Source organism: Lagenorhynchus albirostris, chromosome 16 (assembly GCF_949774975.1).
Source record: "Lagenorhynchus albirostris chromosome 16, mLagAlb1.1, whole genome shotgun sequence".
Taxonomy (NCBI): Eukaryota; Metazoa; Chordata; class Mammalia; order Artiodactyla; family Delphinidae; genus Lagenorhynchus; species Lagenorhynchus albirostris.
Window position 1 is genome coordinate 21,240,714 of NC_083110.1, and position 25,447 is coordinate 21,266,160.

The 25,447-nt window shown below is 37.4% G+C and overlaps 1 protein-coding gene across 5 annotated transcripts in view; it reads left to right on the plus strand.

The window, feature by feature from the left end:
- Window positions 1–25,447, plus strand: part of TET1 (tet methylcytosine dioxygenase 1) — a 127,062-nt gene that overhangs the window by 77,273 nt on the left and 24,342 nt on the right. For 3 of the 5 annotated variants that reach the window (XM_060125459.1, XM_060125461.1, XM_060125460.1), the window contains 3 exons: window positions 223–2,542; window positions 5,197–5,287; window positions 5,825–5,918. The exons of the other annotated variants lie outside the window; for them this stretch is intronic. In XM_060125459.1, the coding sequence (XP_059981442.1) occupies window positions 223–2,542; window positions 5,197–5,287; window positions 5,825–5,918 (2,505 nt within the window). The remainder of the gene's footprint in view (window positions 1–222; window positions 2,543–5,196; window positions 5,288–5,824; window positions 5,919–25,447) is intronic. 5 annotated transcript variants of the gene reach the window in all.

The window sequence follows — 25,447 nt, forward strand, 5'->3', positions numbered from 1 at the left end:
GAATATACCAAAATATTAACAGTCATGGGAATATGATGGTTTCCACCTCTCTTTTTTTTCTTTCCCCTTTTTGGTATTTTATAACTTCTAAAAATGTAAAAAGTGAAAATAAAATATTTTCAGGGACTTCACATTTAGTTACTTTTAAATTGTAAAGCTCTTACAGCTCTTACTCAGATATTTGAGCAGATTATAAGAGTAATTTCTCTGTTTATTTTATAGGCAGATTTTGACAACAAACCAGTAAATGGCCCCAAGTCAGAATCCATGGAATACAGTAGTTGTGGTCATGAGGAAGAACAAAGATTGGAATTGAATTCATGTCCCTTAGAAAATGTAACTAAAAATGAAGAAAGTATGACAGGTATTGAAGTGGAAAAGTGGACACAAAACAAGAAATCACACTTAACTGATCATGTTAAAGGAGAATTTAATACAATTAAAACAGAAGCTGAAAATTTGAAAAGCTCTGAAGATGACAGGAAAAAAATCCTACTTACTGACCTCCTTGAACCTCAAAAGTTGTTTGCACAAACTGTAAGAAACGGCATTAAAAATGTACACTATTTGCCAACTGAAACAAATTTGTCATTTAAAAAAATCAACATTGAAGAACTTGGCAAGGCATTTGAAAACAATCCTTATAAATTCCTGAAAGACACTGCAAACCATAACAATGCCATGAGCGCCATTGCTACTAGTGCGAGCTGTGATCATCTCAAGGGGAGAAGTAATGTTTTGGTCATTCAGAAGCCTGGCTTTAATTGTAAGTCTTTTCCAGATCCTGCAAACCGCAACTTAAATAGTCATACGAGTATACACAATGAAAGTGATCAACCAAAATCCCTAGAAATTATAACAAATAGAGAACTAAAAGAAGGATCAACACTTCAACCAAGTCTTCTATCCCTAATGAAAGATAGGAGATTAACGCTAGAACAAGTAGTGGCCATAGAAGCTCTAACACAACTTTCAGAAGCCCCATCAGAAAATTCCTCACCATCGAAGTCAGAGAAGGATGAAGAAACAGAACAGAGAACAGCTAGTTTGCTTAACAGCTGTAAAGCTATCCTGTATTCTGTAAGAAAAGACCTCCAAGACCCAAATTTACAAGGGGGACCACAAAGCCTTCATCACTGTCCATCTCTGGAAAAGCAAAGTTCATGCAACACATTGATGTTCAATGGCCAAAATATTTCTAAGTCACACAGCAGCTCACCTAGTGACCAAGCATCCACAAAGGCACAGGAATATTCAACAGTCACAAATTCAGTATCTGTTTTTATACCAAATTCAAATTCATCTAAAACCGATACCAATAAAAATGTTGCTCAAGGTAGAATTGCTCTTGACAATTCCAAAAATTTGCATCAGTTGACAACAACAACTAATAAATCGGAGTATTGTAACCAGTCACTGGACAGCAGCATCAAGTTGGACTCAAAGGATGATCCCTCATGTCAAGATACAGTTCATAGTAAAATAGAAGAAGATGTTGCTGCACAGTTAACACAACTTGCATCAATAATTAAATTCAATTGTATAAAACCGGAGGACAAAAAAGTTGAAAGTACACCAACAAGCCTTGTTGCATATAATGTACAGCAAAACTATAGCCAGGAGAAGGGCACAATAGAGCATAAACCACCTTCCAGTGTACAAAATAATCAAGGACCTTCAGCAACAAAGCAAAAGAACACAATCCAGAAAAAGACAAAATCTACCCCATCAAGAGATCGACGGAAAAAGAAGCCCGTGATCATAAGTTGTCAAGAAAATGACCAGAAAAAACAGGAACAGTTGGCATATGAATATAGTAAGTTACATGACATTTGGATAGCATCTAAATTTCAAAGATTTGGTCAATTTGGTCCACATGACTTTCCTATTCTATTGGGAAAAATTCCTCCCTTAACCAAAGTATGGAAACCACTGACTCAAAGGAGCTCAGCATTAGAACACAAAAAATTATTTCCTCCACTCACTCAAATAAAATTTGAGCGGTATTATCCTGAATTAGCACAGGAGAAGATGAAGTTTGAACCCTTGGATTCTCTCCCCATAATCCAGTTAAAAACAGAATCCAACGGACAGGCGTTTACAGAAAATGGATATGCTCAGGTACAGCCAACAGTGAATGTCAATCAGAAAGCTCATCCTTTACTCCAGCCATCCTCTCCAACTAACCAGTGTGCTAATGTGGTGGCTGGCAATGACCAAACACAGTTCCAACAGGATGTTAAAGACCAAGTCACACATCAGAGGCTGCCAACATTGCCTGGTATCTCTCATGAGACCCCTTTACCGGACCCAGCACAAATTCTCAGGAACCTAAATGTAGTATGTTCAGGTGGAATTACAGTGGTTTCTACCAAAAGCGAAGAGGACGTCTGTTCATCTAGTGTTGGAGCATCAGAATTTTCCCCAATAGACAGTGCACAGAAAAGTTTTAATGATTATGCGATGAACTTCTTTACTAATCCTACGAAAACCCTGGTGTCCACAACAAAAGATTCTGAATTGCCTACCTGCAACTGTCTTGGTAAGTGAGTTTCTTCATTTTCTTGCATTAATGGCCTCAAGTTGTGACTGAATCAAGTTTGTTTTACATTTTATATATGACATTTTTGCCCCACTCATATTCTAGCTAGGATGGACTAAATAATTCTATACCATTTTTCTGTGGGACCCTTATTTATGCTGCTCAGATAAATGGGAAATCCAACTGGTAATTTGGAAACTTTCTTAAGTGGAAAATTTGATTTCTCTCAAGCTAGATGTCTCTCAAGTTGTTTACTGTGCATATCATAAGAATGAAGTCCCTTAATACGTTATCACAGCTTATTCTTCCTATATTCAAAAGAATTTCAACCTTTAAGTCTTTTGTTTAAAAATATATATATTTTAAATTGTGCAGTATAGCATGCATACAGAGAACATAAAATATATGTACAACTTAACAAATAACTATAAAAAAAAGTATCTGTGTAATTGCTAACCCAATCAAGAAGCAGATGGTTCATTAGTATATTCCAGAATGGGTGGTTAAAGGATTGATGGGAAGGATAAAGTAAATATATCATTCTGATATTTTTTTAACCACAATAGAAAAAATAGTGAAGTGTAGCAATGACTTTTAGTTCTTGATTTTTCAAAGTGCATTTGATGCTCTGAAATGAATCCTTCCATTTCTCTGCTCATCATTCAACACTCAGTTTTGACAGCTTACCACATACCAGGCACCAAAGATAGGCTCCTCTGAGAATGAAGAGCCTCCAAGGAGGAGGATCTGACAATCTGGAAGGGGTGGCAATGCTGTCTGAGCGGGGTCAGTTTGGCAGAATGAGAGATTCTTGGACCAAGGACAGAAGATTGTAATAATGATAACGGCTCCTATTCCAGGTCTTTTACTGCAAGTCTGATAACTGTCCTACACCCTTGACTTGTTATATTCACAACAACCCACCAAAGGGAATGCTTATTATCCCCACTTTACAAGTAAGGAGACTGAGTCAGAGAAGTTCACAGCTAGTAAATGATTAAACTGGAATTCTAAGACAGGCAGTCCCAGCTCCAGCGGCTGTATTTGTAACTTCCATCCTATGTTGCTTCAAAAATCTGAAGTGAAAAAGAGACTGTTTCTCTGAATATCATTAAAAATGGGAAAAAGGCCTTTAATTTAAAATGCCAGTAAGATTTATATACCTGAGCTCGTCTAATTTGACTGCATATATAAATTTCAATAGGATGATTGTCTAGTTTCAAGACCCTTATACATACTACCTTAACACAATGTGGGAGTCAAGACAGCCAGGCATTCAAAGTTCATTCAGTATCTGCAGTGGACCTGGAACTGTTGAATACCCTTGTCAGTTGCATGTTTTCCTATAATTGTTACATTTGAAGTTTTTGTGCTCATTGTGTAGAAATCGGAACTTAAAAAGAGAAACAGAAAAGTAGACTTCAGAAATCATCCAAAGTGAGGGTAAAGGATCCCAATCATATCTGAGGGTAAAGGATTTCTGTGAAAGTGTTATTATGTTCTAGCAAAATTAGAGTAATTAACCTTTAGATCAAGGTTCCTCAAATTTAGCACTATTGGCATTTTAGGTGGGATAATTCTTTGTTGTAGGGGGACCACCTTATCTATTGTAGGCTGTTTAGTGGCATCCCTAGCCTCTACTCACTAGTGATGCACACACACACACACACACACACACACACACACACACACACACGCGGGTGCGCGTTTGCAGTTGTCACAACCCAAAATATTGCCAAATGTCCCCTTTGGCAAAAATACCCCTGATTAAAAACCACTGCTCTAGATTACCAATAAGTTAAAAATTATTCACCGTATCTTGCTTAAGTAGCCCCAGAAATAATCCTATGTTATATCTGATATCTGATTAAAATGGTAAGTAATGATCTCTTGGTGTAGGTAGACATGCATTTCCCAGTGATTCTAGTTAGACATGAATCTCAGAGGCCAAGTTTTAAAATACCATTTTCTAAGAACTATGTAATTTACACAAAAATTCAAATGGTACAGAAATATGGTGCAAATGTCTTTTTCTAGAGAAAAACGGCTCTTATATTTTTTCTATACAAATTAATATTATTAGTGATTTTAATTTTGTTTCCAGTTTTACAAAATTTAAGGCTTTTAAAACATACTATTTAACTATTACCTCATTGAAAGATGTTAAGAGTGTTTCTCTTTTTTAATATTACGTACAATTGTAACAAGGAATATTCTTGTATACATGTGTATTATAAATACATAATTGCGTGCATGTGCAATAGAATAAAATCTTAGCAGTGCAATTGTCGGGCTCAATTTTAATAGGATTCTGAAGCCAAGCTTTTAAGATTTATTGCTCTTGGGTAGCTTAATTTTGTACCTCAATTTTTATAGAATTTTTTTAAAGCAGGAGATCTGAGAATAAATATGAACCACAAGTTAAAATATGTTTTTCCTCCTCTGATTCTTAGAGAAAGAGTGGACTAATTAGGAGCAGAAAGAAAGGGATAAGTTAAATTCCAGGGCCTATTGTCCTAGACTTTAATTACTAAAGCTTACCAAAATCTTGTCAAGATTCATTGTTCTGAATTGAAAAAAAAAAAAAATAGCTCTTCCTTGCCCCTATGCAATTCTGTAAAGTTTTGGGTCTAATAATCTTATTCCTTCCACAGATCGAGTTATACAAAAAGACAAAGGCCCATATTATACACACCTTGGGGCAGGACCAAGTGTTGCTGCTGTCAGGGAAATCATGGAGAATAGGTGAGGAAATATGCTTCCCTGTTAAAATCATTCATTATTGGGGATCTGACTCAATGCAGAGAAATCATCTCTGGGAACAAACTCGAGGTGAATGGAAAACTTCCAGGAGCATGAGTTTGATGTTTCTTAGGGCCCAGGAAAAACATAGAGTCCTGGTGTCCCTGCTGAGTCACTCACACGAGCCATTGGGCACTCAATAAGACCTTCACAAAGCAAGGCTATCTTTGTTAAATGCAGACATACTTATTTTTATTATTGTATAATGGTAGAAATAGTTAAAATTACCTCTGTCAACACTGCATTCACATTCCTTTTGCTTGTCTTGGAGCCAGGCCATTTTTTAAAAGAGTGATCCTTAAGGACAAGTAAACAGAACTGGATAACAAATAAAAATACCTGCCACACGAAAGTAAATTTTTAACAAAGTTATAATTATGAGTGTTTGAATTTTGTACTTCTGTAAATCTATATCTTATGCACATGAAGATGTTAAAAGTGTATTGCAATTATTTTCCCTTCACTGTGTTTCATACTCAGGTATGGTCAAAAAGGAAACGCAATAAGGATAGAAATAGTAGTGTACACGGGGAAAGAAGGAAAAAGCTCTAATGGGTGTCCAGTTGCTAAGTGGGTAAGTATTTTGCACTTATACATTTTTCAAAATGGATATATTCCACATATAAACTAAATCAATTTTTTTCCATGAAGATGTGGACTAGAAAAATACCCACCCCCATTATTCCCAGGGAAAAAAGGAAGCTATTTGTCTTAGCCTGGGCTTTTTATGTTAACGAACAAAAGGGTATGGCCATTCTCAGTTGGTATCTTGTGATAAAGGGTCATTAGTCTTAGAGTTTTTTGTTACTTTTAGACAGCATTCAGTGCATTTATAATTAGACAGCATAAATAAATGGTACTAAATTATATATATTGTTTCCTATATCTTTTTTTTGTACATTCTTTTTCATATTCTTTTTCATTATGGTTTATCATAGGATATTGAATATAGTTCTCTGTGCTAGACAGTAGGACCTTGTTGTTTATCCATTCTAGATATAAAAGCTTACATCTGCTCACCCCAACCTCCCACTCCATCCCTCCCCCAGCCCCCTCCCCCTTGGTGACCACTAGTCTATTCTCTATGTCCCTGATTTTGTTTCTGTTTCATAGATAGGTTCATTTGTGTCGTATTTTAGATTTCACATATAAGTGATATCATATGGTATTTGTCTTTCTCTTTCTGACTTACTTCACTTAGTACAATAATCTCTAGTTGCACCTATATCTTACTTTTATCAGTTATTTTGAAATTCTAATTCATTGTCTCATAGGGCCACCTTAATGAAGATCATACAATATTGAAAACAAAACCAAACTTTTTACAACATATTTCCAAAATTGTTTTATGACTACTTTGAGTTTTCTAAATTTGTGGAGCTATAAGAACTGGATTTAGCTTCTTTAGGAAGTTCTCAACTGAGAAACAGTATCATATCAGGAGGATGTTCACATCCACAAGGATATTGACCAGTTTACTTGGAATTCTTGACCAAAGGATCATTTGAGATGCTGTCCTATCATTTGTCAATAATGATGATGACTATAATAATGATAGTAAAATAATAACAACTACCTCTCATTAAATATCAGGAAGCATATTAAGAACCTGACATACATTGCCTCATAAATCCCTGTAGAGAGACTCATGATTTTGGAAAAGGGAAAAGTCATTGTTTTTATGCCCATTTCAGAAGAATAAAAAACATTAAATGCAAAATGGAGATAGGATTGGAACCACTGTATTCCTAAAGCAAGACCATTGAGACATCCTTATGTATTCCAGCAGACTGTATGACGTGGTTATTTATTTATTTATTTTTGGCTGTGCCGCGTGGCATGCAGGATCTTAGTTCCCCAACCAGGGATTGAACCCATACCCCCTGCAGTGGGAGAGCGGAGTCTTAACCACTGGACCGCCAGGGAAGTCTCTCTGGTAGGGTTTTGATTAGAATTGTATCAGATTGTATCAAACCAATTTGGGAGAATCCTAACCATTGGACTGCCAGGGAATTCCCTGTCTTGGTTACTTTTCAGCCTTTGGAGGGTGACAGCAGTGATGAGCACAAGAGCTGGGCACTGAACACTAAATACCTTCGAGTACTTTCAGTTTCTTCAATCCGTTTGGAGTGCATAGTCTTGTCAAAATATAAATGAACATATGAAGGAATTCTCCATATGTATAACACTACCCAGATAGTGATATAAATCTTTCTAGCACCCCAGAAATCTTTCTGGCCCCTCCCAGTTGGTAACTCCATGCAAAGATAACCACTATATAACCACTTCATTATACAGGTCTTTTTCATGGTTTCTATACAACTAGAGTCATATAGAATGTACTCTTTTGTGTCTATCTCCTTTCCCTCAACATTTATAAAACATGGGTTTAATGGCTGGAGCTCCCACAGCCGACTGGAACCATGAATTGACTTGATAATAGAAGATATGTACTAGGATGGGGAGAAGAAAGATAGGAGCCCGAGTCCCTGATGATACCAATAGAGGCGCTGTACCAACCTTAGGCTTCTTAAACCTGGATTTCTGTAACATGAGAGAATTTTTTTTCACTTCTTTAAAACCTGTTACTAGACAGTCTTCTGTTACATTAAATAGAATCGAATCCCAAGTAAGATACCTGCCTTCAATTTGCTCAATTTCCACAAAACATTCACCCACACAAGTCAGTCCCCACATGTAAGAGTTTTGGTGAAGATATATCTAAACGGTAGTCAGAGTGATCTTTATTTTTATTTTTATATTTTATTCACTCTTGAGAAAGTTAAGACGGTCAATCCATAACATTTTAAAGTAGGAAATAATACAGAAGGGCCGTTTTTTCTATTGAGTTATTAGGCTTCTATTGATTTTTATAGAAGATCCTTTAGAAAACTGACTGTGGTAAGTTGCAAATATATTTTCTCTTTGTCTTGTTTCTTTGGCTGTGCTGCACAGCATGCAGAATCTTAGCTCCCAGACCTGGGATTGAACCCACGCCCCTTGCAGTGAAAGGGTGGAGTCTTAACCACTGGACCACCAATGAAGTCCTTATTTGTCATATTTTTTAACATACAGATTTTTTTTAATGAAATGAAATTTAAAAAAAAATTTTTTTTAAATTTTTGGCTGTGTTGGGTCTTCATTGCTGCACGCAGGCTTTCTCTAGTTGTGGTGAGCGGGAGCTACTCTTCGTTGCAGTGCGCAGGCTTCTCACTATGGTGGCTTCTCTTGTTGCAGAGCACAGGCTCTAGGTGCGCGGGCTTCAGTAGTTGTGGCACCTCTGTCTCAGTAGTTGTGGCTCGCAGGCTCAGTAGTTGTGACACATGGGCTTATTTGCTTTGCGGCATGTGGGATCTTTCCAGACCAGGGCTTGAACCCATGTCCTTTGCATTGGCAGGCGGGTTCTTAACCACTGTGCCACCAGGGGAGTCCCCAATGAGATGAAATGTTGAGTTAAATTTTTAATGGAAAACTTTGCTTTTATAGCTTCAGTGTGTCTTAATTAGAAAAATCTTTACCACTTCTACCTTATAAATCTCAAGTTTTCTTTTCATAATATTTTAATGATTTCATTTTTTTCTACACTTAACTGTTTTATTCATCTTGTGTGTAGAACGTTAGTCACAACTTGAGTTTTTTCAACTGGCTACCCAGCTATCCAACACCACTTATTTGTCTTTCTTCTCCCTACTGATTTGTATTTGTTTATATTAGTAGATTTTCTGTTCTGTCACATCATGTTATGTATCAGCATCAAATTACTCTAATTATTTGGATTTAAAAATATGTTTTAATATCTGATAGAGCTAATTCTTCAGAAATTTCCTAAATATTCTTGCCTTGTTTTTTTTTCCATATGAGTTTATGATCGCCTTGTCTATTTGCAAGAAATACCTTGTCGATTTGGGGTTTTTTTTTTTGTTTAAGATTTATTTATTTTTGGCTGCGTGGGGTCTTAGTTGCGGCTCGTGGGATCTTGGTTGAGGCATGCGGAATCTTTCTTTTGTTGTGGTGCACGGGATCATCTTTTGTCGCAGCATGCAGGCTTAGTTGTGGCATGCAGGTTATCTCTCTCTAGTTGTGGCATGCAGGCTCCAGGGCACGTGGGCTTAGTTTCCCCGCGCCATGTGGGATCTTAGTTCACTGACCAGGGATCGAACCCACATCCCCTGCATTGTAAGGCAGATTCTTTACCGCTGGACCACCAGGGAGGTCCCTCGATTTTGGTATTTTTATTGGAATCATATTACAGAGAGAATTTGGAGAATTTACATTTTTGATGTTTAGTCTTCCTATCCTTAGTGCTATACCTTTCCATTTGTTGATGTCTTCTTTTGTCCTACAGGAGTGTTCTAAAGTTTTGTTCCCATAGAGTTTATATGCTTCTTGTTTTCCAATTTATTTCACTTATGTATTTCAGATGTACAATCATAATCTGTAATGAGAAATTTATATTCTCCTTTCCAAATTTAAACTAGTAATTTCTTTTTTTCATTTAATACAGTTAGTCTAACATACTAACTCCAGGTTTATATTGCTTTAAATATGGTCTCATCTTTTTCTCTCTTTAGTGGGAACCTTCCAGGGTTTTCTTCTTATGAATGGGTCATCAGGGAAGGCCTCACTGGGGAGAGAACTTTTAAGCTGAGGACTACTGAGTCACAAAAAGGAGCTGAGTATGCAAAGAATACCCCCAAGAATGCAAGGAAGAACATTCCTAGGCAGAGAAAACAGCAAGTACAAAGGTCAAGGAAGAGAGTACATTCTTTTTTTTTTTTTTTGCGGTACGTGGGCCTCTCACTGTAGTGGTCTCTCCCGTTGCGGAGCACAGGCTCCAGACGTGCAGGCTCAGCGGCCATGGCTCACGGGCCCAGCCGCTCCGCAGCATGTGGGATCTTCCCGGACCGGTGCACGAACCTGTGATGCCTGCATCGGCAGGCAGACTCTCAACCACTGCACCACCAGGGAAGCCCTAGAGTACATTCTTTAATAATCTGAGAGGAGTCTAGTGAAGTTGAGGACGTAAAGAATGGAAATCGGAGAAGGTAAAAAGGTAGGCAGAAGCCAGAGCATGAATGGTTTTGTAGGCCATAGTGAATTTTAGTCCATGAACAACATGAAGCCTTTGAAGTATTTTAATTAGGGATGTGTTCTCTATCTGGTTTATGTTTTATAAAGAGCATTCTAAGTAATTACTTGATAAGCTCAGTATTATTTCTCTGTTGCTGCTTTACAAATTACCCAAATTTAGTAGCTTTGAACAAAAAACATTTATTATCTAATCAGTTTCGTGAGTTAGTAATCTGTGGGTAACTTAGGAGGGTGCTTCCAGAAGAGGTCTCTATCATCTCAAACTTGACTGGGGAGGAGGGTGCTGGAGGATCCACTTCCCATGTCATTTGCAGGAGGCTTTAGTTCCTTGATAGCTGTTCACTAGAGGACTCACTTTCTTATCATAGGATTTCTTAAATGTTTTCTCATGTCATAGCAGCTTGTTTTCCCCCAGAGTGAGTCAATCAAAATATAATAAGGAGGAAGTCACAATGTCTTTTATGACATTAACCTTGGAAGTTGCTACATTATTGAGCCTTATTTAGTGTGGGAGGGGACTATGCAGGGGCATAAATACCAGGTGGTGGTGATGATTGGGGGCATCTTGGAGACTGGCTATTACAAAGTTCAATATCTCTTCTTCGCTAAAAATATCAATATGTTAAGGATACTACATTGACATTGTAAAATATAGCTATCTTAGCCCTATCCGATATATTTAATACATAATACATCTGATCGAATCTATCTTCCTTAGCCCTATCATCTCTAAAGGCAAAAAACTTTAATTTGTGAATCTTTATTCACAAAATAATGCTCTTAAGCAGCAACATTGTTCGTTATGGAATATATAAAAAAAAAGTTTGTAAAATATAAAGGTAGAGATGACCTATGATTATAAATTGAACACTCATCAAGCAACTACCCAGGTGAAAAATACAATTTTTCTAGGTTCCCAGAAGCCCCAAGAACCCCTCCATCTTAACTTTTGTGGTAATAATTTTCCTGCTTCCCCCCCGCCCCCCTTATGTATTTCTTAACGGTATGGTTACTGTTCTTTTGTGTTTTCCCCCACGTACGACCTTGCATATTTGCTGAAATAAGTGGTAGGGACTGGCTCCCAATATTTGGCACTGATAGTTTACATAGGTTTGTTAATCTGTATCTGTTAGATATTTCTGAATATTTTACTTATTTGCCTTTAAGTAACAAAGGGTGAAAATATGCTTATGGCAGCTGGCTTCCTCTTGAGTAAGTGACCCAAAAGAGCAAGGTGGCTGGGTTAAGTGGTAGAATTTTGGGTGATTCTTCCCGCCGTTCAAACCTTCTCTAGCATAATAATAATTACACTGATCGAATTTTGATATATATCAATACTTCTGTTTTTTCTATGAAGACAAATATGAAATCTGCAGCTTAAAGATTTTGGCAGCAACTTTCTGTTTAAGTCCTATTAATGGCTTAAGTCTTCTTAAGGGTTGCTAGGTATGTAAAAGATATATAGCATTTTCCATGAAGCAGCTATAGCAAAATTACTTTCTTTACCTTTTGCAATTTTTCTTTCAGAATCTGGCTTTTTTCACAAATACAAAAACAATTCAGAGACGAGACTGAAATAAAGTATAGTTGCTAAGAACTTATGCAAATTTTGATATCTACTAATGACAATGCAAAAGAATCTTTTTTTAAATTAATTTATTTATTTTTGGTTGCATTGGGTCTTTGTTACTGCACACGGGCTTTCTTTAGTTGCGTCGACCTGGGGCTACTCTTCGTTGGGTGCGCGGGCTTCTCATTGCAGTGGCTTCTCTTGTTGCGGAGCACGGGCTCTAGGCACGCAGCATGTGGGATCTACTTCCTTGATCAGGAATCGAACCCAGGCCCGCTGCATTGGGAGCGCAGAGTGTTAGCCATGGGACCCCCAGGGAAGTCCGGCAAAAGAATAATCTTGATAACAAAACCAAGAATTAATTCTGTGTATCTGTGAAAAAAATAGGCCTCATAAATGATTATATGTGTTAGAAAAATCATAATGTTAATCGAAGTTTATTTGTTGCAAAATTTCCAAGTTATGTTGCTTGTGCCTGGAGCAATGCCCAGCGCATATTCAGGACTCAATAAATTTCTGTTGAGTAAACGAATATAGAGCTTAAATAAGACTGTTATTGAATATTTTCAATTGGAATTGATACCTTGAAATAGTATTGCTCTGGTATACATTATTAGCTCTTTCCTGAGAAAGGGGTCATTTTAAGTATTAGAACTAATAGTCTGCTAAAGTTGTCCAACCCAAATTTGAGCTCTTGAGATTAAATAGAAAGTAGAGTAAATGGTTAGGTTTCTCTATAGTGTACATTGTTTTTAGGACTTTATTATTTTGAATGACACTAGCACAATCAAGTCTTATATGGAGGGACTTCCCTGGTGGCGCGGTGGTTTAAGAATCCGCCTGCCAAAGCAGGGGACACAGGTTCAAGCTCTGGTCTGGGAAGATCCCACATGCCGCGGAGCAACTAAGCCCGTGCGCCACAACTACTGAGCCTGCGCTCTAGAGTTTGTGAGCCACATCTACTGAGCCCGTGTGCCACAACTACTGAAGCCTGTACACCTAGAGCCCATGCTCTGCAACAAGAGAAGCCACCACAACGAGAAGCCTGCGTGCAGCAGTAAAGACACAATGCAGCCAAAAATAAATAAATTTATTTAAAACAAAAAAAAAGCTGAGCTCTCCATTTAAAAAAGAAAAAAGAGTCTTATATGGATACTTAATACAGGAATGAAGAAAAAGGAGAGAGAGGAAATGAAGGTAAATCATTTTAAACTAAGGAATCTAATAAACCTTCAACTGGTAGATTGTATTGCTCCAAACTTACTTTTCATCTTGCATAGTTTACATTTTTCATCTTGCATAGTTTATATTTGTCCTATATTTGATATTAAACATTAACGTAAATCAAGCATCTTGTGGTTTTATGTATTTTCTCATCTCTGTGTGCAGACTTATGTGTAGAAATAGTGGTTGAATTCTATCCTACTTTTTAAAAAATTAATTAATTAATTTATTTTTGGCTGCCTTGGGTCTTCGTTGCTGTGCATGGGCTTTTCTCTAGTTGCGGTGAGTGGGGCTTACTCTTTGTTGTGGTGTGTGGGCTTCTCATTGCTGTGGCTTCTCTTGTTGCGAAGCATGGGCTCTAGGCGCACAAGCTTCAGTAGTTGTGGCGCACAGGCTTAGTTGCTCCGCAGCATGTGGGATCTTCCCGGACCAGAGATTGAACCTGTGTCCCCTGCCTTGGCAGGCGGATTCTTAAACCACTGCGCCACCAGGGAGGTCCCTCTATCTTACTTTAATCATGCTGCTCTTGCCTCCTTTTCTTGAAGGGAGGTGTTAGGGTTAGGTCACACACAGAAAGCCTAAAAACAAATTATAACTGAGTAGCACAATTTTCTAAGCCAGTTTCACAATGTTTTGCCTTTGTTCTTAACACTGTTTTAATCTTGGAAATGTTTCTTTGCCAGGTGGTCATTAACACTCCTTAATTGTTAGCCTTTGACAGACATTTGCGACTCTTCTCTGCCATCACTTTGGATCTGGTCAGGGAGTAGGTACCTTGTTATTCAGTAGATCTTGGTGGAAAGGGTGATGTAGTTTCTTGGATACAGTAGGCTCTATTAACTCCCTATACTACCCACCCACCCCACCCCCCCGCCCCACCCCAACTGAGCCTTTGAGTTGGGAGAAGAATTCAAACAGCAAGCCTTCCCCAGATGGCTCCAGTGCTGGGCAATTCACACCAGGCCACCAGTTCATGGGTTCCCCTATGTAGGATTGTTTATTAGTCAATAGAGCAGGTGTGGCAATGAGTATGTACACGTTAATGTTTTATTACCTATTTGGGTGTGATGTGACCAGAGTTTTTGGGGTGAGGTGTAAACCAAGCTGAAGTATCTAAAAGTTTTAAAACTATCTATCCTGGATTTACACATTTATATAATCCTCAAAGACTTCCCTTTTTTTATTCCTTTGTTCCAAGTTTCTGCCTAGTATCTGCCTTGGTTTTCTTCACCCTGTACCATGGTACTGCTTATTTCTGTGCCCAAATCAGGCACCTCTTTGTGTATTACCATGTCAACATAATAAAGGGGTAGTTGGTGTCCTGGGCTACTTGTTTGCTGTCTGCAGAATCTTGCTAATGTGAAAAAAACATTTTATACTTCAGTGATCAAAATTAGGCAAAAGCCAAGAGGTTGATGCTATCAGTTGATGTTAAACTGACTTACATTTTTCACTGTCCTTGCTTTTCTTTTGTTATAAAACATTTTTCTTCACTTAATCCTACTGTCCACTAATGTACCATTAGAACTACTTTTATGTTAGCTTGCTTGCTTATAGAGTTCTCTTTTTTTTGGCTGCGTGCGGGATTTCTCTAGTTGTGGTGAGCGGGCTTCTCATTTCAGTGGCTTCTCTTGTTGCGGAGCACGGGCTCTAGGTGCACGGGCTTCAGTAGTTGTGGCTCTCAGACTCTAGAGTGCAGGCTTAGTAGTTGTGGCGCATGGGCTTAGTCGCTCCACGGCATGTGGGATCTTCCCGGATCAGGGCTTGAACTCGTGTCCCCTGCATTGGCAGGCGGATTCTTAACCTCTGGGCCACCAGGGAAGTCCCATAGAGTTCATTTTTTAAGGAAACTTTTTATTGAGCTATAATATACACAAAGAAAGTACACAACTCACAACTGTAGCACATTGAAGTTTTACAAAGTCAAACCATCCAGATCGAGAAATAAATCATCACCACCTCCCCAGAACACCCCACATGCACCTAATCATCACCACCACCACCCCCAAAGGATGAAGTTCATTAACTATAATATATAGGCGGATTTAAATGGATGATTTTGGTTTTGTTCGCGGGGGGGTGGCCACCATCATTTGTGTTGAAAATTTAACCCTACTTTTCTCTCACATGGGTATGGATAAGCTCAAAAGTGATCTCTCTTTGGTAATATACCCGACACTTGACATAAACGTTGCTCCTAGCTGTGATTCTAGCCAAGTCCTTCTGTGGAGCCCAGATTTTTATTGGAGCTGATGTAGGACCCTAGTCACTGCTGCATCTTTAGAGCTAAGATTGTATTACAACAATTATTTTATTTGCTCTTTTTTTTAAAGTAACATAGTTCTATAATGTTTATACAATTATTAAATTTTAAAGTAAAATTAAGTTCAGTGTTAATTTGAAGCATCCAGTCAGAAAATTAAAGTTCCATATTAAATTAAAATTAAATTTTAAAAGTCTATTATTTTCAAAATTTATCTTAGTTTTACCCTCTTAGATGATGATTAGCAATTTTGGGTATACCCAAACTAAGAGCTAGGATGTTAAAAATTGCAATTAAAAATTATGGACAACTGCTGAAGCATGTTAAGCAGAAGAGTGACAGTCAGTAAAACTTCTGGTAAAAACTCTTTATTCTACAACTTCCTAAATTTGAAGAAAGTTTGATTAAATGAACATAGGATTGTTTTCGAGCACAGGCCACTCAAGAGTTTTCGATTCTCTTTGCATACTGAAATAGAATATATAGCTCAATTCTTCATGGGTTGTTTGAATGCAGTATTAGAAATTATAAAAAAGGCTTCAAAGAAATTGCTTAATGTAAAAAAAGGCTGAAAAAGGATGGATTCTTCCCAAATTCTTAATTTATAATACTTAGTAAAGAATAAATCTTTTTCTTGTTAAAAACATTTTTACTATAAAAAAATTAATCTACTGGTGAAATTTATTTTGTCATTGTTTACCTCGTAAGTAAAAAGTCAATATCTTGGGACTTACCTGCTGGCACAGTGGTTAAGAATCCGCCTGCCAATGCAGGGGACACGGGTTCGAGCCCTGGTCCAGGAAGATCCCACATGCCGTGGAGCAACTAAGCCTGTGTGCTACAACTACTGAGCCCACATTCCACGAGCCGGTGCTCCACAACCAAAGAAGCCACCACAGCGAGAGGCCTCGACGAGAGGCCCGCACACCGCAACAGAGTAGCCCCTGCTCACTGCAACTAGAGAAAGCCCACAAGCAGCAACGAAAACCCAACGCAGCCAAAAAAATCCACTTCATTTTCCACATGTCCTTTTTTCCCCCCCTAAATATTTATTTATTTATTTATTTATCTGCTTGCACCCGGTCTTAGTTGTGGCAGGCGGGCTCCTTAGTTGCGGCATGCATGTGGGATCTAGTTCCCTGACCAGGGCTCGAACCTGGATCCCCTGCATTGGGAGCTTGGAGTCTTAACGACAGCACCACCAGGGAAGTCCCATGTACATGTCCATTTTTGTTGACATAGTTCATTGACCCATTAGGTTAGACCATTGCTGGGCTGGTACTGCATTTTTTGCTATGGTTTTGTAGAAAAGTTTTAAATTTAGAAGGACATTTCCCTCTCCGTTGTTTAAAAAATCTTTTTCATGACTTAATGTTCATTTAATCTTTCATATGAATTTTAGAAACAAGCTAAATATATCTTAGAATGGGGAGTAGATTAGTGGCTAGAATTAAAATCTTTTAATGTCTAACCTTCCATCTAGGAACAGCTTAATTAAGATTTATTTACATGCATTTCCCTTAAGATAATCCTTACAGCTATGTTTAATTTAAGCTGTAAACCAAACTTCTGTTTGGTTATTGCTGGTATATATTAAAGCTGTTGAGTCCTCAACAGTTATAAAGAGCCACCTCTTTTACTCTCTTTAAAAATCCAGTAGAGTTTTCTTTGATTCTCTTGAATTTTCTAGAAAGAATTTTCTATAAAAAATAATTGTCTTCCAATTATAATACCACTTGTTTCTTTTTATTTATTTTTTATCACATTGTCTATTTGATCTAAATTCTCACCTTTAATTCTAGTTTTCAGAAGTAATAGTTTGATTAGCCTTTGTATGTTCAAATATCTGCAGGTACCAGCAAATGTAGTAGTAATTCTGATCCAACAAACAAAATGCTGTGTTTCCAAAATAACAATTACAAAGTCTATATACCAGTAAGGGAAATTAGTGATTGTAGTGGAAGATAATTAAATGTCAGCATACCATTCATTGACATTATGAATATTTTTTTGTTTTGTGCAAAGCAAGAATGTATATATCTAATTTTCTCTGGATTTTGGAGGCAGGGGAATTAAAAGGCTACTTTACTTTTTCTGTTAACCTATATAAATATACTATGGCTAGAAGCTGAGTTTGCCTGCTATAGTGGAAACTGCTCTTGGTCTTTGAGACCCTTCTTTCTATGCCCTAAGAATATAAAAATATTGTTACCTACAGTTACCTCCTTATAAATTGCAAGAGTACTTTGTGTCTTCTCTCTCCACCAGTTTTTATATCCTTAGTAAAAAATGGCCCGCTTCCCTGGTGGCGCAGTGGTTCAGAGTCCGCCTGCCGATGCAGGGGACACGGGTTCGTGCCCCGGTCTGGGAAGATCCCACATGCCGCAGAGCAGCTGGGCCCGTGAGCCATGGCCACTGAGCCTGCGCGTCCGGAACCTGTGCTCCACCACGGGAGAGGCCACAAGAGTGAGAGGCCCGCGTACCGCAAAAAAAAAAAAAAAAAAAAATGGCCCTAAACCCACTAGACCACCAGAGTTTATTTAGAATATCCCAGGTTATCACTCTTGATCCTGATCTATCGTGCCTTAAGATCTCCCTGCGGGGAATTTAAATAGGTTGTCCCATCGAGACCAGGGTAACAGAAATAGTTTACAATGCACTTTTCAGAGCTATACATAAAGAGGCTGTTGAGGCAAAACAATTTATAACCCAGGACAAGGGGACTCCATCATAGAAATGCTAAGAAATCTTTTACTAATGATCATCAGACTGATCTTTTGTCTCCACTTCTCTGAAAGTACTATCACAATGATCACTAATACCTTAACTGCCAAAGAAAGTCTAGATCCTCAAAACCTTTCTTCAGCTGTTCAAACTGTTGCTTACACTCCTTCTCGGTAACATAGCTTTCCCCAAAAGATCACTCCTCAGTAACTGAAGTCAGCAGCCTGTCTATAATACGTCTTCTTAGGTGAAGAAGGCATGGCCATACCTCGTGTTATCCATGTGCTAGTTACTACTCCCCTATCACTTGCCCCTTGAAAATGGCATGTAGAGGGAACAAAGAGGGAGGAACCAAGAGTAACTTTTGGAGACGAGGTTCCAGGAAGGACTTTGGGGAGGTGTTGACCTTTGAGCTACATCTTGAAAACAGACAAAGCATTATCTTTATGTCAGAGATCCCAAAAATAGAACCAATTATGTATAATAATTTAATAAATGGAGTCTTATAGTCACAGAAGCCATCTGGTATGGATACAATTGGCGGAATTCTTCCTTAAATAACACCCTTGCCTTGTAGGCTGGTTTTCCAAGAATATTAGAATTGCCTTTGTACTATCTTTTTTCTGGTGGCAAACTCTTTTTCAGTCTTTTAAGAAGGGTCTCCTCCATGAAGCCTTTCCACTCTCTCCAAACAGAAAAGAGTATGACCCTACTTTGCACCCTTATTCATACAAACCTCTCACAAGTGTCTTATATTCGCCCCTAAAAATATCACAGTAGAAAAATACATTGCTGATATTTTCTCCATTAATGGAAATGACCCTTTACGTTCAATTTTGGGTTTCACTTATGGTATTATTTGATCAGCTTCCCAGGTAATTATAATTTGCAGCATACCATGTTTAGGCAGAATAACGTCTTGCTAACCTGACAGTATTTTGGACCTGGCTACTAATTGCTTTATCTAAATTCATATACTTAATTTATATCATCAATTTATTTCTGACATCTAAAACAATACACATTGAATATCCATTGCCGCACAGATTGAGTATAACCAAAAAGAGAGATATTCCCCCATTGTTCATTCCTCAGGTTATACAAAGATTTACTTGTTGCTCTTACATTGTTTCTGACAGTGGCCTGTTTTTATTTTTTTTTACTTTATTTATGTATTTATTTTTAAAATATTTATTTATTTATTTTGGCTATGCCCGGTCTTAGTTGTAGCACAAGGGATCTTTAGTTGCAGCATGCAGAATCCTTAGTTGTGGCAGGTGGACTTTTAGTTGCAGCATGCATGTGGGATCTAGTTCCCCAACCAGGGATCAGACTCGGAGCCCCTGCAGTGAGAGCACAGAGTCTTACGCACTGGACCACCAGGGAAGTCCATTATTTTTTTAATTATTTTATTTTTCAGCTCTTGGACCGTGTATCTTTTTTTTTTTAATTTATTTTATTGAAGTATAGTTGATGTGTAATGTTGTGTTAGTTTTGGGTATACAGCAAAGTGATTCAGTTATACATACATATATACATATATATATATATATTTTTAGATTCTTTTCCATTATGGTTTATTACAAGATATTGAATATAGTTCCCTGTGCTACATAGTAGGACCTTGTTTATCTATTCTATATGTAATAGTTTGCATCTTTTGTTTCTCCTAATCCCAAACTCCCAATCCATCCCTCCTCCACTCTCTCTCCCCCTTGACAACCACAAATCTGTTCTCTATGTATTTGAGTTTATGTCTATTTAAGTCTGTGAGTCTGTTTCTGTTTTGTAAATAAGTTCATTTGTGTCATGTTTTAAATTCCACATATAAGTGATATCATATGGTATTTGTCTTTCTCTTTCTGACTTACTTCACATGGTATGGTAATCTTTACGTCCATCCATGTTGCTGCAAATGGCATTATTTCATTCTTTTTAATGGCTGAGTAGTATTCCAGTGTGTGTGTGTGTGTGTGTGTATCTCACATCTTTTTTATCCATTCATCTGTCAATGGACATTTAAGTTGTTTCCATGTCTTGGCTATTGTAAATAGTGCTGCTATGAACATAGGGGTGCATGTATCTCTTTGAATTATAGTTTTGTCTGGTTATATGCCCAGGAGTGGGATTGCTAGATCATATGGCAACTCTATTAGTTTTCTGAGGAAGTTCCATACTGTTTTTCATAGTGACTGCACCAATTTACATTCCCACCAACAGTGTAGGCGGGTTCCTTTTTTCTACACCGTCTCCATCATTTATTATTTATAGACTTTTTAATGATGGCTATTCTGACTGGTGTGAAGTGGTACCTCATTGTAGTTTTGATTTGTATCTCTTTAATAATTTGCAAAGTTGAGCATCTTTTCATGTGCCTGTTGGCCATCTGTATTCCATTTTGGAGAAATGTCTTTAGCTCTTCTGTGCATTTTGTGATTGGCATGTTTGGGTTTTTTTGTTGTTGTTATTGAGCTGTATGAGCTGTTTGTATATTTTGGAGATTAATCCCTTGTTGGTCACATTGTTTGCAAATATCTTCTATTCCGTATATTGTCTTTTCATCTTATTTATGGTTTCCTTTGCTGTGCAAAAGCTTATGTTTGATTAGGCTCTTTAGAAACTTACTGTTTATTATCAGCTACTTTTCAAAATTGAGAGCATAAGTTCTTCATTTCCTTCTCCAAATTAGTTTGCAGAAGTATTTTTTTTCCTTGATAGTTGCTTTTGATGTTAATTTCTCTAGAAATTATAGGAGGATTTGATTAGACACAGCTTTAATAGCTACCCAGAACTCTTTTGCTCAAATAATTTTGATGATAATTTAGAGAAAATAGAAAATGCACGATTTAAACTCAGGAGAGAAATAGTGATAGTAATACAATGGATTTTAAATACAAATTTTAATCAGAAAAGTTGTATCTAATACATTAATTAATGAGAATGGCTTTTCCTGTGGAAATCCTACTTCAGTTTTCTCTGTGATACAAAGTATTGAAATGTAGTGGTCACAGGGATAAATACTAAGTATGGGAATAAATTCTCAGAGCATACCAATCTCCAATCACTGGTCATTTTGATTTCGGCTGCTGTTTACATTCTCAGCATCATGTCTAAATGTATGAGTGTCCTATCTTAAGTTAACAGTAAAATATGTTAGAGTAGCCAGAATAATCTTGAGAAAGAAGAGCAAAGTTGGAAGACTCACAGTTCCATATGGCCAGGCAATTCCACTCCTAGGTATATACCCAAGAGAAATGAAAATGTGTCTATATAAAAACTTGTTACATGAATGTTGATAGCAGCTTCAATCATAATAACAAAAGTTGATACAATCCAAATGGCCACCAATGAATGGATAAACATAAAGTTGAATATCCATGCAACGGAATATTATTTGGCAATAAAAAGGAAGTACTGATAAATACTATAAACATGAATGAACATTATGCTAAGTAAAAGAAGCCAGAAACAAAAGGTCACATGTTAGAGGATATCCTCTGTCCCAAATAAGCAAAACTTACAGAAATACAAAGTAGAGTAATGGTGGCCAAGAAAAGAGAGAAATTTGGCATGCGTGCTAATGGGGTTCTTTTCAGAGAAGGAAAATGTTCTAAAATTATATATTGGTGGTAATGGTTGGCCAACTCTGAATGTGCAAATAACCATTGAATTGCATACTTTGAAAGGATGAATTTCGTGATATTTAAATTACGTTTCAATAAAGCTGATATCAAAAGACAAGTGGATGGTGGGACTTTCCTGGTGGCGCAGTGGTTAAGACTCCACACTCCCAATGCTGGGGGCCTGGGTTTGATCCTTGGTCAGGAACTAGATCCCACATGCGAGCCGAAACTAAGGAGCCCACCTGCCACAACTAAGAAGCTGGTGGGCCACAACTAAGGAGCCCACCTGCCACTAAGACCTGATGCAACCAAATAAATAAATACATATTAAAAAAAAAAAAGACAAGTGGATGGTATTTACAAAAGCCATTTATTTTAAACATTCTTCATTCCAACATTATTCAATTTGGGTTATGATTTTAGCACAAGTGCTAGAAGAATGTGTGATGTTTCACAGATATAACAATTGCATAGCATGTAATATAAGAATAAATATTAAAAAGTGACAGGACAGTAGTCATGATCATTACATTACTCAGATGTTTGGGTGCATCATTTATCATCTAAAGTGAGTGTTGGGCTTCCCTGGTGGCATAGTGGTTAAGAATCTGCCTGCCAATGCAGAGCCCTGGTCCAGGAAGGTCCCACGTGCCGCAGAGCAACTAAGCCCATTCATGCTCTCTAGAGCCCGTGAGCCACAGCTACGGAGCCCGTGTGCCTAGATCCCGTGCTCCGAAACAAAGAGAAGCCACTGCAATGAGATCCCACACACCGCAACGAAGAGTAGCCCCAACTCGCCGCAAGTAGAGAACGTAAGCGCTCAGCAATGAAGACCCAATGCAGCCAAAAATAAAATAATACAAATACATTTATAAAGTGAGTCTGTCATGAGGCCCCAGCTTCAATAGCTTACCAATCAATACTTGTTCCAGTTACAAAAAAAATGTGGTTATCTCCAAAAGTTTTAAAATTTAGACTATTCGTATCACTTAAAATCTGTTTCTGAAATGAGAGTTTCTGTCTTATTAATAATATCACTTGGTTTTGAAATTTTCATAAAATGCAACCACATTGGGTTTTTGTGGGTTCGTTCAACAAATATTTGACGAGAGCCTCCCATAAGCTGAGTTCTGTGCTCAGGAGCCAAGTATGCAGTAATAAAGAGACATAAAATAGTGGGTAATATTTATTAGATCCGAGGTCTGTGCTCCTATAGAAAGGTTAATAAAATTGCTACAATGTCCTGAGCCAGTAAATGACTAAGCAGTTTCTGTTTTTTGTTTTAAATTTAGGTTAAGGTACACTCTTAATCTTAGTGTGATATACATGCAGAAGACTTCAGAAATCCCTAAGGTCACAGAATTTTTCTAAAGTGTACACACTGGTGTAACCAGCAGTCAATATTACAGAAGTACTCTTGCACCCTCCCAGTCACTAGCTACTCCCTAAAGAGTAACCACTCTCCTGCCTTCTAACATTATTGATTAATCTTGCCTGATTTGAACTTTGTATGTAAATGCAGTCTTCTAATATGTATTCTTCTGCATATGTCTTCTGTCGTCTTCCTCACGGTATTATAATTGTGAGATTAAGCCATGTTGCTTGTAACTGTAGATCATTCTCATCTCGTTGAGCCATTCTTCTGGTGGTTAACATTTGGGTTTTTACCAGTTTTGGGTCGTCATCAATAGTGGTGTTATCTTTAGGAAATATAAGAATACATTTCTGTTTGTTATATACCTAGAAGTGGAATTGCTGAGGGGGCGGGATATGCATATGTGCAGCTTTGGTTGATACTAACACATAGTTTTCCAAAGTGGTTATCATTTTTTTACGTTCTCATATGAGTAATGTACCAGTGTTCCAGTTGCTCTACATTCTTATCAACACTTGACATTTTCTATCTTTTCCATTTTAGACAATCTCCTGGGTCTGTAGTGCTTTTTTAAAGAAGACTTTCCTCTCTTTTTTATTGTGGTAAAATAACACATAATGTAAAATTTACCATCTTAACCATTTTTAAGTGTACAGTTCAATAGTTTTATGTATATTCACATTGTTGTGAAACAGATCTCCAGAACATTTTCATGTTGCGAATCTGAAACCCTATACCCCTTAAACCAACTTCCTATTTTTCTATGACCCTAGCCCCTAACACCATTCAACTTTATGTTTCTATGACTTTGAATATGATTTGTAAGTAAAATCATAAAGTGTTTGTCTTTTTATCATGGGCTTATTTCACTTTGAATTATGTCCTCAAGGTTCATCCATTTGCCACATGACAGGATTTCCTTACTATTTTTTTTTTTTTTTTTTTTTTTGCGGTACGCGGGCCTCTCACTGTTGTGGCCTCTCCCATTGCGGAGCACGGGCTCCGGATGCGCAGGCTCAGAGGCCATGGCTCACGGGCCCAGCTGCTCCGCGGCATGTGGGATCTTCCTGGACCGGGGCACGAACCCATGTCCCCTGCATCGGCAGGCGGACTCTCAACCACGGCGCCACCAGGGAAGCCCTCCTTACTTTTTAAGTCTGAATAATATTCCTTTGTGTGATTCAATGAACATGGGTTTGCAAATATCTGTTTCAGACCTTACTTTCAATTCTTTTGGATAAATATTCAGAAGTGGGATTGCTTGGTCATATGGTAGTTCTATTTTTAATTTTTTGAGGAACTTCATACTGTTTTCCATGGCAGTTACACCGTTTTATAATCCCACCCACATATGTAGTGCTTTTAAGTTTTTTTACTTTGCTAGATGACTAATAATGTTGAGCATATTTTCATATGCTCAACATCTGTTTGGATATTGTCTTGTGTTGAGCCTATTTAATTTTTTCAGCCAGTTTTCTACTTTGCTTTTATTACTCATTTGAGGAGGTTCTTTATATATTTTGGGTAAGAATAGTTTGTCGATTATATATATTGCAGCTATGTCTCCCACTGTATTGATTGCCTTTATACTTAATCTTTTGTTAGTTAATGCTTTTGATAAACAGAAGTTCTTAATTTTAATATATTCCAGCTTCTTAACTTTTTCCTTTAGGATTATTAAATTTGGTAATCTATTTTAAAATATTATACCTATTCCAGGTCTTGAAGGTGTTTTCTTCTAAAAACTTAATGATTACCTTTCATAGTTAGATCTACAATATAACTTGTCACTCGTGTGAAGTAGGCATCAAGATTCTTTTTTTTTTTTCCCATATGGATGTCTATCCAGTACCATTTATTGAAAGACTGCTTTTTTGCCTTTCACTGCAGTGTCAACTTCATCATACGTCAGGTGACCATATTTATATGGATCTGTTTTGTTCCACTGATTTCCTTATCTGTCACTGCACTAATACTAGAGTATCTTAATTACTATAACTTTACAGTAGATCTTGATACCTGGTAGATCACTTTCTCTGTCTTTGTTCCTTGTCATTTCTTGGTCCTTTGCATTTCCATATAAACTTTGCAACAAGTTTGTCAATTCCACCCCCAAACAAAACTAATTCTGGTAGGGTTTTATGTATATATATATATATGAATTTATTTATTTATTTATTTTTGGCTGTGTTGGGTCTTTGTTGCTGCGCGGGCTTTCTCTAGTTGCAGTGAG